The sequence below is a fragment of the Nyctereutes procyonoides genome, unplaced genomic scaffold (genome assembly GCF_905146905.1).
Source record: "Nyctereutes procyonoides isolate TBG_1078 unplaced genomic scaffold, NYPRO_anot_genome, whole genome shotgun sequence".
NCBI lineage: Eukaryota > Metazoa > Chordata > Mammalia > Carnivora > Canidae > Nyctereutes > Nyctereutes procyonoides.
Genome location: NW_026575160.1, coordinates 29,533,163 through 29,547,249, shown reverse-complemented (window position 1 = coordinate 29,547,249; position 14,087 = coordinate 29,533,163). Strand labels below are relative to the sequence as shown.

The following is a 14,087-nucleotide window of genomic DNA, read 5'->3' as shown; positions in this document are numbered from 1 at the left end:
TTATATAAGCTACAAAAAATGATAGAAAGTGACACAGCTAAGGCAAGCAAGGAATGAAGACAGTCAGATTCAAACACTCAAGAGTGGGTAAATTGAGATACAACATGATTTGCAAAAAATCCACAATTGATTAAAAAATGGATACATTAATAAAATTTTATCAACTGGTAAATTGAGAAAATTTTCAAAAAAATTTAAAACTTCTGCTCTTTGAAAGATACCAGTAAAAAGATGAAAAGACTAGAAAAAAATATTTGCAAAAACATGAATTTTTGATAACAATTAACAATAATAATCCAAAAATATAAAAAGAATTCTTAACAACTCAATAATAAAGAAACGATTAAAAAAACAGATTAACTTCTAAAACTTAAAAAAAAATGGGCAAAGGATTTGAGCACACAGTTCACTAAAGGAGACAGAAGGATGGCAAATAAACACGAAAAGATGCTTAGCATCACTAATCACTTGGGAAATATGAATTGAAAAGAAAACGAGACACCACCTCCGCCTAGTAGAATGGCTAAAACTCCCAAACTGACAATGTCAAGTGCAGGTGAGGATGCTAAACAACTAGAACTCTTACATTTTACTGTCAGGAATATAAAATGATACAGGCCCTGTGGGAAACAGTCGGCAGTCTCCCATAGAGTTAAATATACACTTATCTTACAACCCAGTAATCCTACTTCTGGATTTTTACCCCCCAAAAATAAACCTTTACACACAAAACCTTTAAGCAAATGTTTAGCATTTGTAACTGTGTACAAGTATGGCTTCAAAGTAGAAAGAACCCAACTGTCCTTCAAATCAGTGAAACGATGAACAAAATGTGGAACATCTGTACAATGGAATACCATTCAGAAATAAAAAGGGGTGAATGACTCGGTTATGGAAAACAGTATGGAGGTTCCTCAAAAAATTAAAAATGGAAACTACCAAAAAACCAATACCGTACGATCCAGCAATCCTACTTATGCATAAATAGTCAAAGGAAGTGAAATCAGTGTCTTGAGATATTTTCACATCCATGCTCATAGCGATGCTATTCCAATAGCTGAGAGATGGAAGCAACCCTAATGCCCATCAACAGATGAATAAAGAAGATGTGGTACAAACATATAATGGAAAATCACTTGGCCTTAAAAAAAATCCCGTCATATGCTCCAACATACAATGGATCTTGAGGACATCGGGCTAAGTGAAACAAGCCAGTCACAAAAGGACAAATACTGTATGTATGACTCCCCGTACATGAGGTATCTGAAGTAGTCAAGCTCTTAGAAACAGATAGGCTGTTGGCAGGGGAGGACGGGGAATTTTCAACGGGTATAGAGTTTCAGTTTTGCAAGATGAAGAAGTTCTACAGATGGGTTGCACAACGTGTCTCTAGTCAGTTAACACTACTGTGCCGTACACTTAAAAATAATTGAGATGGTCAGTTTTCTGTTATGGGTTCTTTGCGACAATTAAAAAAAAAGCGGAGAACATCTAGATACATTGATACTACTGGAACAGCATGGATAACCCTCAAATGGCTTATGCTAAGTAAAAGGAAACAGAATCAAAGGCCCTTTAAGGAATGATGCAAAGAGTATATGACTCCATTTATACAACATTCTAGAAAAGGTAAAACTATAGAGACAGGAACAGACCTGTGCTTTCCAGGTCCTAGGGACAGCATAGGGGTTAACTACAAAGGGGCACAGGGAAATTTTCCTGGATGATGGAACTTCTATGTCCTAGGAGTGGTGGTGGTGGTGGTGATGCTTCAAAACTTGAAGAACAATTCTTAAAAAAGGGTACAGCTGGTATAGCAGAATGATTAAAAAGGGTACAGCTGGCATTGCAGAATGATGAAGCCATTAATAGAAACAAAAAATGAAGGATTGCCAGTTCACAGGACTGGACAAAGAAATGGACTTTGAACATGGTGACTTTGTGATGCTGATGAAAACAATCCAGGAAGAGAGATTCGACGGTTACTGTTGATGGGAGTGGTTGAAATTATCGAGGGAGGTTGATGCCTAAAGACCTCCCTCCTCCCCTCAAAAATCCCGAGGGACAGTTGCACGCGGGATGAGAGAGACGGGAGAGAAGCCGTCAAGGTTAAAGAAAACATAACCCAGAATCGAGAGGAGAACCAGATGGTACAGTGGCCCAGAAACCAGAGAACATTCTGAGAAGGAAGGGGTGGTGGACAACGTCCGAGCGCTGCAGCAGGGTGAAGAGGCCCGCTGGGCGAACACCCGCGAGGTCCATACTGACGTTACTGGAAGCACTTGCCCGAAGTGCTGCACACTGTACGAGGCTGGTATGGGAAACTCGTGTTATGTTTGAATGGGCTTCGAGAGGATTCAGATTTTAGCGGAGCTCCGTCTGGGCGTCTGTGAGAAAGCAGACCTTCCTATGCGCAGGCAGGTTTCTGCTTGGGGGTCTCTACCTACAAGCTTATCACGTGCTTTTGGGAATGTTCCATGACAACATTCAAAGGATTGTGCGGTCTTGGAAATTAAAGTCAGGGCGAGCTTATCCACACAGTCCATGAGCATTTGCCGCCGCGGCACCCAGACGGAGGACTCCCGTCCACCCTTTACATGGGATACGGTGTCCTTCCGTGAGAGGGAGAGAGACCCAGCTCTGCACGTCAGGAGCCAGGGCACATTTCCAGCCAAGAATCCGAGTGACAACTGCTGTCTAAGGAGTGGTGGCCTCCGTGCCGTGCGTACCTGTGTGGGGTTGTCTAAAACCTCAGAATCAAAAAAATAAATAAATAGAACCTCAGAATCACAACTCTTGCCTTGAATAGTCAAGATTTCATCAGTTTCTCTTTTTTTGGTTTTGTTTCAAAAGCTTTGCTGAGGTATCACTTATGTATCATAAAATCTGCCATTTTTTAGGGTGAGTCAACGATGTTTAGTATATTTATTTGTGCAGCTATCATCACAATTCAATTTTTTAAAAAATATGTATTTATTTATTTAGTTAGTTATTTGAGAGGAAGAGTGGGGGGGGAGAGAGAGAGAGAGAGAGAGAGAGAGAGAATGCACAAGCAGGGGGAGGGGGGCAGAGGGAGAAGAGAATCTCAACCGGACTCCTGGATGGGCACAGAGCTTGAGGCACGGCTGGATCTCATAACCCAGAGGTCCCGACCTCTGCCGAAATCAAGAGTTGGCTGCTTAATTGACTGAGCCATGCAGGTGCCCCCGAAATTCAGTTTTTAGACCAATTCCAACACCCCAGAAAGTTCTCCACTCCTGTTTGTGGTCAATCTTTCCTCTTGCCCTGAGTATCCAGGCAACCGCTGATCTGTTTGTTGTCTCTCTAGTTTTGCTGCTTTCTAGAAATTTCATTTCATTCAATATACAATCTTGTGAGTCTGCCTTCTTTTGCTGGACACGGTATTTCTGAGGTTTATCCATGTTGTAGGCACCAGCAAGCAGTTCCCTACAGTGCTGACTGCTAGTAATCCGCTGTATAGAAATGACATGTTTTGCTCATCCGTTCACCAGCTGAGGGACATTAGGATTGCTCCAGGTTTTTTCCTATTATGGATAACAGGACTGTGAACATTCACGTACAAGCCTCGCGTGGGGATATGTTTCCATGTGTTTATTGCTAGCTATCCACGTATCTCTTTGGTGAAAGGTCTATTCAAATCTTTTGCCTATTATAAAAAATTGAGTTATTTCTGGCTTATTGAGTTGTAAGCGTCGGTCTGGTTCCTGATGGCGACTAACAGTCTGGGTGGAATGTATGCTCTTTGCGGACAGGCTAATTCTCCCTGCCTTATTATGCCTTCACCCGTCACCACCCGTCACCGTCACCAACACGTTCCCAGTCTCCCTCTTTAGCCCTCATTTCTTTCATCTTTTTCAGAATCTTTCAGGATCAAAATCCCAGGCATTACGCCCTAGAATGTACTATCACGTCCTTTATTAATCTTTCCCACTCCAAGGTCTCATCCCTCCACTACGTCCTGTAACACGTTTATTGAAAACAAACTCCCAGTCACTCTCAACTTAGACTTTAATGCCTCCCCCACTTCCTCAGGAACTGAAATTCTGCTTTCACTTGAAGACCACAGTGTCTTTGAAACCTGCTGACTCACGGGGAGGAGGGCAGATGACTTCTCACTTCCCAAAGCCATACTCAGATCTCTGTCCCCTGTCATCTCTCAGTAGCTGCCAACCCTTTCTCTTTGGAACCCTATGCCCTCCATTAATATTATTTTCTGCCTACCTTGTTTGCTGGTGTCACCAGTTGACATTTTTTCCCTTTTCGCTTGTTATCTTCAAGGACTGAAAATCCCTGTTTCTCTACCTCTGCACATCACAGTCCTCTTGACTTGTACGTGCAAATAGGGTAAGAGTACTCTACACATTCAACACCCAGGCTCCTCGGCCCACTCTAAACCTCCAAGCCATTCAAGTCACTCAACTTTCAAGACTGGTTCTGTGTACTGAGGAGCAGTGGACCCTGCTGACCACATCCCATCTCTTCTTGAAGCTTTCTCTTCCTCCGGCTCTCATGACAGCCTCTTTCCCTAGGTTTTTTGTCCCTCTGCTTTTCTCCCTCATCTCCTATGTGTAGGTTCTCCGGAGTAATTGCTTTTGGACTCTAAAAAGCCTATTTCCACCCTTGATCTCTGTTATGGACTGAACTGTGGACCCTCTAATCCTATTCATATGTTGAAATTCTAATGCCCAGTGTGATGGTATTAGGAGGTGGGGACTCTCATCTACCTAATGGGAGGTAATGAGTGTGGACGAAGGTAGAGCCCTCCCGACGGCATTAGTTTCCTCATGAGAGGAGACACCTGGGAGCTTACTCTTGCTCTTTCTCCTGCATGAGGACACAGTGAGAAGGTAGCTACGTGCGAGCCAGGAAGAGAGCTCTCCCAGAACCCATGTTGGCACCCTCATCTCACACTTCCAGCCTCCAGAACTGAGAGAAATAAATGTCCGTTGTTTGAGCCACCCCGTCTGTGGTACTTGGTGATGGCAGCCCAAGTCCAGTGAGATAACCAACAAGGTTATACGAGCTGCAGATCCACATTTCCAAATGCCTGATGGACCTTCGCTTGGATGTCTTACTCCCAAGTCAAACTCAGTATGTTCAAGCCTCAACTGGTATCTTTCCTCCTCAACCAGCTTTTACTCCTCTGCTTCACACACGTGTTACCGCACTAGCATATAACTTTGCTCATCTTCGACGTTTATCAATTTCTTGCTAAATATTGTTAATACCTCTGAGATGCCTTTCCCTTCCATCTCTTTCCTGTTCTACAGTTTCTGTGTTATTTCAAGTTCTACCTCAAAAGTCATCTTCCTGCATGTACTTCTCTCAGAATATCTTAGAGTAGAGACGATGGTGTTATCCGATTAGACTTTAATTTTTCCACATGGCCCGAGAAGAAATTCCAGACTCCCTCGTTTGGTTTCCAAGAAACTTTGTGATCTAGTGTGTGTATATTTTTCCCAGTTTATCCTCAGAATTTCCCTCTGTGCCTTCTATTTCTGCCAAATCACCCATTGCTTACAGTTTCCTTAGAACTTGAAAGATGCATATACTTTCCTGCCCCTCTGCCTCATCTGGGTTGTTATTTGTTTCATGGCCCATTCTCTCCTCCTTTAAGGCCTATATCCAGCCCTGCCTCCTCCACCAGGTAGAAGGGAAGTAACACAAACCTGGCTGCCCTGGAGAGTCTCTCCCACCCTCAGGACACAGGGTAGGAGAGACACTTTCCATCTTTTGAAGCTTGTTCTGTGAGAAGATGGCCTTTGTAGATAAAGAAGGGCACGTTTCTAGATTTTTTTTTTTTTTAAGTAGGCTGCACGCCTGAGGTGAGGCTTGAACTCATCACTTGACCCCGAGATTAAGAGTTACATGCTCTGCCGACTGAGCCAGCCAGGCGCCAGGAAGGGCACATGTCCAGCTGGGTACAGGGATGCTGCCCTCACTGCTGGGCCTGTCTTGGTTATAGCTTTCAGATTTCTCGAGGTGGAATTCAGCTGCCCTGAAACTATGAGCGGCTGGACTAATCCCAGTTACTGACAGACATGCCTTCTCTTCTCTGACGAGCCAAAGCTCCTGGAGGACAGGCTCAGGCCTGGTTCACCTAGGGACTTCCTAGAGACTTAGCATGGCGCCCTGCTAGACAAATGTTTTTGATAAACGAATGAATTTATGAAAACAAGCTTCGGGTTAGACAATCAAGGTCATTTATCCTTAGGAAGAAACTGAAATTAGTCGTGTGGAATGCTTCCTTTTTTTGAAAAAAATTAAAGAGCCATAAAACTACTATGAATGTTGGGTATGAAAGTAAAAGAGGAGAAGGTCAGGGATGATCAGTACGTTACCACATCTGACTTGGTGGTAAACTTCTGAGTTTGCAGACTTTCTAAAGCCATCCACTTCACTGGTAGTTTGGCGCCTGTTTTGTTGTGTACGCTGTAGTATTCTTTATCATACATGTCTCTGGCAAGACCAAAATCAGCAACCTTGACAGTGAATTTTTCATCCAGCCTATAGAAAGGACAAAAATTATTACTGGCGCCTGAAATAGAATAATTTACAGTGACGCTGACTATCTATAGGTAGCAACAGGGACTTCATATTCAAAATCTGTAGCTTCTGCAGAGTGGGCTTCATCTGGCCTCTACTGATCAACACTAAATTTCAATGGGAATTCTTGAATAAAAATGCTCGACATTTATATCACAAATTCAACAGGCCAAGCAAAGAGATCAATGAATGATGTGGCATGAGAAAATCTCTTTTGCTTTAATTGCTCTTTTGTTGCCCACCCCCCAGCTTTCCTTTGTTGCTAAATCAAGTTTGCCAATTGACTACCACAAGCAATCGCAGATCTTCCCTTGTTATCTTACTAGTAATACTCAGTTTTATGGGGGAGAGATGACACGGGACTGTTAGTCTACCATTTCTTTCACAAATGGGCTAGGGTATTACATAAAATTCACATATCCCACCACGGAGGTAACAGAGAAATAGGATCCACAGTAAAGCATCCGACGAAAACAGCAAGGCTCAACAAAAATCAATTTCCGCTATCTGAGGCTATGCATCCTTGTTTAAGCTGGCTTTTATGTTGTTACACTGACCAAAACCAAGGTAGGAAATTAATAGCAGAGCTCTCTCATTCACACATACCATAAGTCATGAATCAGTGCTATGTGAGGAAAGCACTGAATCCATTACAAACTGTTGACTGTTGAATTATACAGCCCAGGCAGCCAGACACAAATAAAGCTCTTTGTATATTCATTCCCAAATACCATTTTTGGTAGGGCTTCTGCAGGCTGACTTCAAATCCAGTCTTAGGAAGTTGCAATATGTTGGTATTTGTGTTACCGGCCCTCTCCTTTTCACTGTAAAATGTTGAAGATCAAATTCTCCCTCCCAAACACTAATGTAGTGTGAAACCACAACACTGGGGGCTACTGGTGGGAAGGGAAAAGAAAAGCAAAAGCACACAACAGCTGTTTAAGACCCCCTCTGGAGAATTCCTTTTAAATTCTCCATTTGATAAAGCCTGAAAGCCCCGCCTACCTCCCCAGTGCTTACATTTTGATTTAAAACTGTAAGGGAAATAAAGGACTTTTGCATAAGAAGAGAAAACACCCTCACTAGTTTTCAACAGTGGGAAACAGATTCCTCTTTGTCACTTAATTTGGACTGTGGCACATAGATTCTTATACTTACATACAGTTTCTTGCAGCCAAGTCTCTGTGGACAAACTTTTTGCTTGCAAGATATTTCATGCCTTTGGCTACTTGAAGACCAAAGCCAATAAGATCTTTTACAGTTGGGTTCTGCAACCAAAGAGAATTGAAAACACATAAGCTAAGTATCTAATGATCTAGCGATGATCTCAGAATTCTGAAATGTTTATAAGAATTATCTTGTTTCAAACAATAACTTGTGCCTTGTTGATAACAGCAGTCATTTATTAGATATTTGCATCTGTTATTTGCAAAGTACCAGGCTAGATGCTTTTGTGAATTTTGGCTAATCCTTATACACTTCTGTAGGGTGGATTCCATTTTCCAGATGGAGAAATGGAAATGTTTTTAAATTATTTTGGTGTGGTGGGGCCAACAGATGGAAGACCACTGCTATTGAAGAGGTAGCTAGTTATTGACAGCTCCCAAGAGGAGGGGGCACGCGCCATGCCAAGCAAGGTCACACAGGGAAGCACCAGGGTTGGCCTAGGAGGCAGAGGGAGCAAGAAGAAAACATAGGCAAGAGCTTGTTTTGTAGTTTCTGAGGCAGGGTTAGCAGATTTAGGACTGGCTACTTTGAATAATTTCAGCAGGTTCTGGGGCGGTAGGGGCTATCTGCAGTCATCTGGTACCTGGCCCTGAAGTGATTACAGCGGGTGGATAGTGTCTCAGTGTGTGAGAGTTTTTTAAAGGATGTGATTGGGGTTGGTTTGCTTATGAAAGGCCTGTTCTTTGAAGGTGAGTTGTTTACTATCCAGGAATTTGCTAGTTCTGGAAAGGGCAGTCCCTCCAAGGTCCACAAGGAACCAGAAGTCAGAGCATCAGAAATACATGTTTAACCTAAAATTCTTATGGAACCACAAAAGACTCCAAACAGCCAAAGCAATTTTGGAAAGTAAAGCAAAGCTGGTGGCATCACAGTTCCGGACCTCAAGCTCTATAACGAAGCTGTAGGCATCAAGAGAGTATGGTACTGGCACAAAAACAGACACACGGATGGATAGAATAGAACAGAAAACTCAGAAATGGACCCTCGACTGTATGGTCAACTAACCTTCGACAAAGCAGGAAAGGATATCCCATGGAAAATAATCTCTTCAACAAATGGTGTTGGGAGAATTGGACAGCCACATGCCGAAGAATGAAACCAGAGCACTTTCTTAAATCAGACACAAAAATACATTCAAAATGGATGAAAGACCTAAATGCGACAGGAAACCACCAAAATCCTAGAGAACACAGGCTGCAACCTTTTTGACTTTGGCCGTAGCAACTTCTTACTAGACATGTCTTCGGAGGCAAGGGAAACAAAAGAAAACATGAACTCCTGGGACTTCATCAAGATAAAAAGCTTCTGCACAGCAAAGGAAACAACAAAACTAAAAGGCAACCAAAGGAATGGGAGAAGATATTTGCAAATGACATATCTGATAAAGGCCTAGTATTCAAAATCAGTAAAGAACGTACCAAACTCACCCCAAAAATAACCCAGTTAAGAAATAGGCAGAAGACATGAATAGATATTTTCCCGAAGGAGAGATCCAGATGGCTAACAGACACATGAAAAGATGCTCAACATCACCGATCATCAGGGAAATAGAGATCAAAACAACAATGGGATCCCATCTCACACTTGTTGGAATGGCTAGAATTAACAACCCTGGAAACAACAGGTGTTGGTGAGGATGCAGAGAAAGGGAAACCCTCTTACACTGTTGGTGGGAACGCAAACTGGGGCAGCCACTCTGGAAAACCGTGTGGAGGTTCCTCAAAAAGCTAAAACTAGAACTATTCTGTGACTCAACAATTGCACTAATAGGTATTTATCCAAAAGATACAAAAATACTGATTTGAAGGGGCACATGCACCTGCTTATAACAGCATTATCAACAACAGCCAAATTATGAAAAGAGCCCAAACACCCGTTGATTGATGAAGGGATAAAGAAGTGGTATATATATATATATATATAAAACACACACATATATATGAGGAATTTAAGAAACCAAACAGATAAACAAGGACGCCTGGGTGGCTCAGTGGTTAAGCATCTGCCTTTGGCTCAGGTCATGATCCTGGGGTCCTGAGATCAAGTCCCACATCGGGCTCCCTGGATGGAGCCTGCTTCTCCCTCTGCCTATGTCTCTGCCTCTCTCCCTCTCTGTGTCTTTCATGAATAAATAAATAAAATCTTCAAAAAAAAAAAAAAACAACAATGAACATAGGGAAAAGCAAAAACAAACAAACAAACAAAAAAAAAAAAGGGAAAAAGGCAAACCATAAAAGCAACTTTTAGCTATAGAGAAAAAACCGAAGGTTCCTGGATGTAGGCAGGTAGGGATGGGCTAAATGGGTGATGATATTAATAAGCAGGGCACTCGTGATGAGCACAGGTGTTGTATGTAAGTGATGAATCAGTAAGTTCTACACTTGAAACTAATATTACACTATATGGTAACTAACTGAATTAATTAATTAATTTATTTATTTAAAAGGTTTTTTATTTATTTATTAAGGAGAAAGAGAGAGAGAGAGACACACAGAGACATAGGCAGAGGGAGAAGGGGCTCCACGCAGGGATCCCCATATGGGACTCGATCCTGGGACTCCAGGATCATGCCCTGGGCCGAAGGCGTCGCTAAACCACTGAGCCACCGGACCTGCCCATAACTGGAATTTAAATAAAAACTTGAAACAACAAAAAAGGAAAGAAATACAAGGTTAATATAGGAAGTTCAGAGAGAATTAAATAACTCAAAACCATTCAGATCTTAAGTGGTGGAACCTAAATCTGTTGGGTTCCAAAGCCCCCACTGTAGTGACATCAATCACATTAGAAGCCCTCCTGCTGCTACTAAAGCAACCGCCTCCAACTCCAGTGGCTTGGATCCTCACGGAACACAGGAAATCTCATTCTCCAGAAATTCCATCCACAACATTGGATGGACAGAGGAATGCCTTTAGCAACTAACTATAAAAACTAGATCTGAAATCACACCGATGTCACTGGCTGGTAGCTCTGCTGGCGCCTGGCCTTTAGGAAGAGGGTATCTCTTCTTGGGCAGTCACTGTGGGGTCTGTGAGCTCCAGAGGTAGCCCTACGAGGAGGGGCCCTACAAGGAGGGCTGCAGCCCCCTTACTGCACACAGCATGTGGAGAGGCCAGTTTCCTGTGTTTTAGGCTTCTTTTTTTGGATGTAACTGGTAGTGGTTATAGTATAGCCTCCTTGGACTATAAATATAGGCCATGGTACTCTGTAAAAGGAAATCTCTATCATGGTTTGATGCTGGGGGAATACTACTCCCAAGAAGGTAGCATATCCAATCAGATGAACTCATCATCAGGATAATGACAAGTCTTAAATTAGAAACGTGCGATCTGTCGGAGCAGCTCTTTGGAAGGTAAATTCACCTTCTGTGCAAAAATTCACTGCACTGAGAGGGTATTTCATTCTTTGGGTAAACACAAAATATTTCTTTACCCTTCTAGAAGTTATTTCTTTTGTGAATCTGACCCCATGTATATGATGTTTTTGATCAAGAGTAAATCTACTCCATTCACTCCCATAGAGGCCTGGACACTAGAGCCAAGAAGCCTGAGATCATCTGTGACTTCAGTTCTGGGGACTCCTTCCTCTTCCCTCCCTGGCCCTGGCCTGACCATCACTTGTTCACTCTTTAGGCATAAATGTCACTAAGAAAACTCTCACCTGCAAGAGCCTAAGCGCCTCTTTACTCTTTTTAGGGTAACCCTAGCTCATTCATTCAACAAGTATTACTGAGGGCCTGTGTGCTGAACACATTGTAGGTGTTAAAGCTAAAGAAATGAACAAAATACACAGAAATCCCTACTGTCATGAGCTTATGTTCTAACCGTGTGTGTGTGTGTGCACGCACATCCATATGTAACACATCATATAGCTATTATCTATTCGCTTATTGCCTACTATTGCACTGTTCAATAGAAATACAATGCAAGCCACATATATAATCTATGTTCCAATAGTCACATTAAAAAAGTAGAAAGAGGTGAAATTAACTTTCATAATACATTTCTCAACCCAACATATCCCAAATATTATTTCAACATGTCATCAATGTAAACAATTAGGAGATATTTTACCTTTCTGCTTTCATACTAAATATTCAAAACTGGGGGCTTAGAGCACACTTATAGCACATCTCAATTCAGGCTAGCCACATTTTACATGTGGCTGATGACTACAGTATCATACTGCTTAGGCCCAGGGTATCAGATGATGATAAGAGTGATGGAGAAAAATAAAGCAGGGGAGAGGAGACAGAGAGAAGCATGAGGGTGGGACGGGTCAGCTGCAATTTCAGACAGGTCAGGGAAGCCTCATTTTGAAGATGACATTAGGGCAAAAGCTGAGGCTGATGAGAAGTGACATATGTGGCGACGCTGGGGAAAGTGTTCCAGGCAGACGGAACAGCAAATGCACAGGTCCTGAGTTAGGAGAGTTTGAAGTTAGAGTTTGAAGAATACTAAGGGCCTCAGTTTTAATGAATTCTTCAGTGTTTGCCTTCTAGAGTTAAAACTCCGTGTGGGCTCCAGCTCCTCCTGCCCCTGTGCTTTGCTGTTTCTGGCACAGGAGGCACTCAAAGATGATTAAACGTACCTATCAGAAGGATGGGAGATCAAGGCGACTTGCAGGACAGGTAAGAATCATTGCCCTTGAAAAACCCTTCTAGGTACCACTATGTTCTCACCAGGATAAGGGATTTTGAGGTATAAGTGAATTGAATCAGGCTCTATAATCTATTCGAATAATGCAAACATTTTACACGTGCTTCTTTAAATGCTTTTAAATAGGAACATTTTGGAAGACTTGCTGGTTGACAGCTAGTTTATTGATTAGTAAGCTTGGTAATATACTTACATGAGTCTCATTTCTAATGAAATTTCGAAGATCTCCATGTTTCATGTATGGTAGGACCACCAGTGGAGACCCCTCACTTCGAAGGCAGATTCCCAAGAGTGAGAGTACGTTTGGATGACTAAAATCTTTCATGATGATTCCCTCGGTCAGAAACTGGGAAACTTCTCCTATGTCAGTGATTCCTGAGAAATCCAGCGGCAGAGACATTAACTTCATTATGGACTAATAAATATTTTGTCAAGTTCAGATAGGGAGAGTTATGGAGTAAAACCACAGGGCTGAATCTTGTCCTGACAACCCATTCGCAGAGTATTTTTTATAATACATTTGAGTAAATGATGTCACCCTGTAATGTGACTTCAAGTCACCCCCAAACTCTAGCAATTAGTTTGTCTCATAGAAAAAGCAGAGGGAAGCAGGCCAGTCCACCTCTTTCGCGACCACCTAGGGCAGCGGTTGGCAAATTTCTATAAAGGGCCAGATAGTAAATATTTTTTGGCTTTGTGGGCCACGTGGTCTCTGTTGCAAATACTGAACTCTGCCAATGTAGTGCAAAAGCAGCCACAATTATCTATGAAAACAATCACTGGGCCATAGTTTTCTGATCCCTAGACTAGAAGGGTTTGAAGACCAATAGTCATATGATATCTAAGTAGATTTTTCTGGTATGACAGCTTCTAATTATTTCCAGATAGAGATTCTGAGAGACACTAGCCAGCATTGATGGAAGGGTAATGACCTTTAACTTATTAACCTGACTACTAGTACCAGTGTCAGTGATGATATTCTTTTACAGTGCAATGTATTCTGAGACCTGGAAGTCCATGTCTTCCATGGATGGAACAGAGATTAATGGTCACCAGGGAAAGAGAAGGATTTCTTGCTGTTAAGATAGTTCTGAGTACAATGGGCAGCGGTGCTATCTTGTAAGGCAGATTTATTGACAGTCGTACTTAGTCCTCTACCGTGTAGTTAGGTTTCACATAAACTGTCCCTTTCATTACATCGTGGTCAGACTTCCAACAAAAATCAACCATATAGAACACTGTTCAGCATGGAGACTTATGTAAAGTAGGTTGAAATAGTTCTGACAATAACGTATCTTGGAAGAAAACCTTTCACTTGTGCACTAACAGCTTATAAACTCTAATATAAATTTGTAATATAGTTGGTCAACACGTCAGGCTGCTGTAAATTATAAGCAGAAATTTAGCAATATGTGTAGACAAGGCAAGCCTACTGACTTGACGTGACACCTGTCAGCAAAGGTAGAGCCCGGAAAACTCTAGTATGAGGATTACATTGGGTTGTACAAGATTTATACCTTAATTATGGCTCCTGGTCATCAACAATCTTAGTTAATATCTGGAAGCATTCCCTGTTTCTTAAACAGAGAATACATTCCATTTAACAGGTATTTTCTCAATAACATCTAAAATTCA

At 42.0% G+C, this 14,087-nt stretch overlaps 1 protein-coding gene across 1 annotated transcript in view; it reads right to left on the bottom strand.

The window, feature by feature from the left end:
- The window catches only part of MET (MET proto-oncogene, receptor tyrosine kinase), a 113,425-nt gene that overhangs the window by 5,677 nt on the left and 93,661 nt on the right, over nt 1–14,087 (bottom strand). The window contains 3 exon segments of the mRNA XM_055314562.1: nt 6,363–6,528; nt 7,726–7,835; nt 12,646–12,827. Of these exon segments, the coding sequence (XP_055170537.1) occupies nt 6,363–6,528; nt 7,726–7,835; nt 12,646–12,827 (458 nt within the window).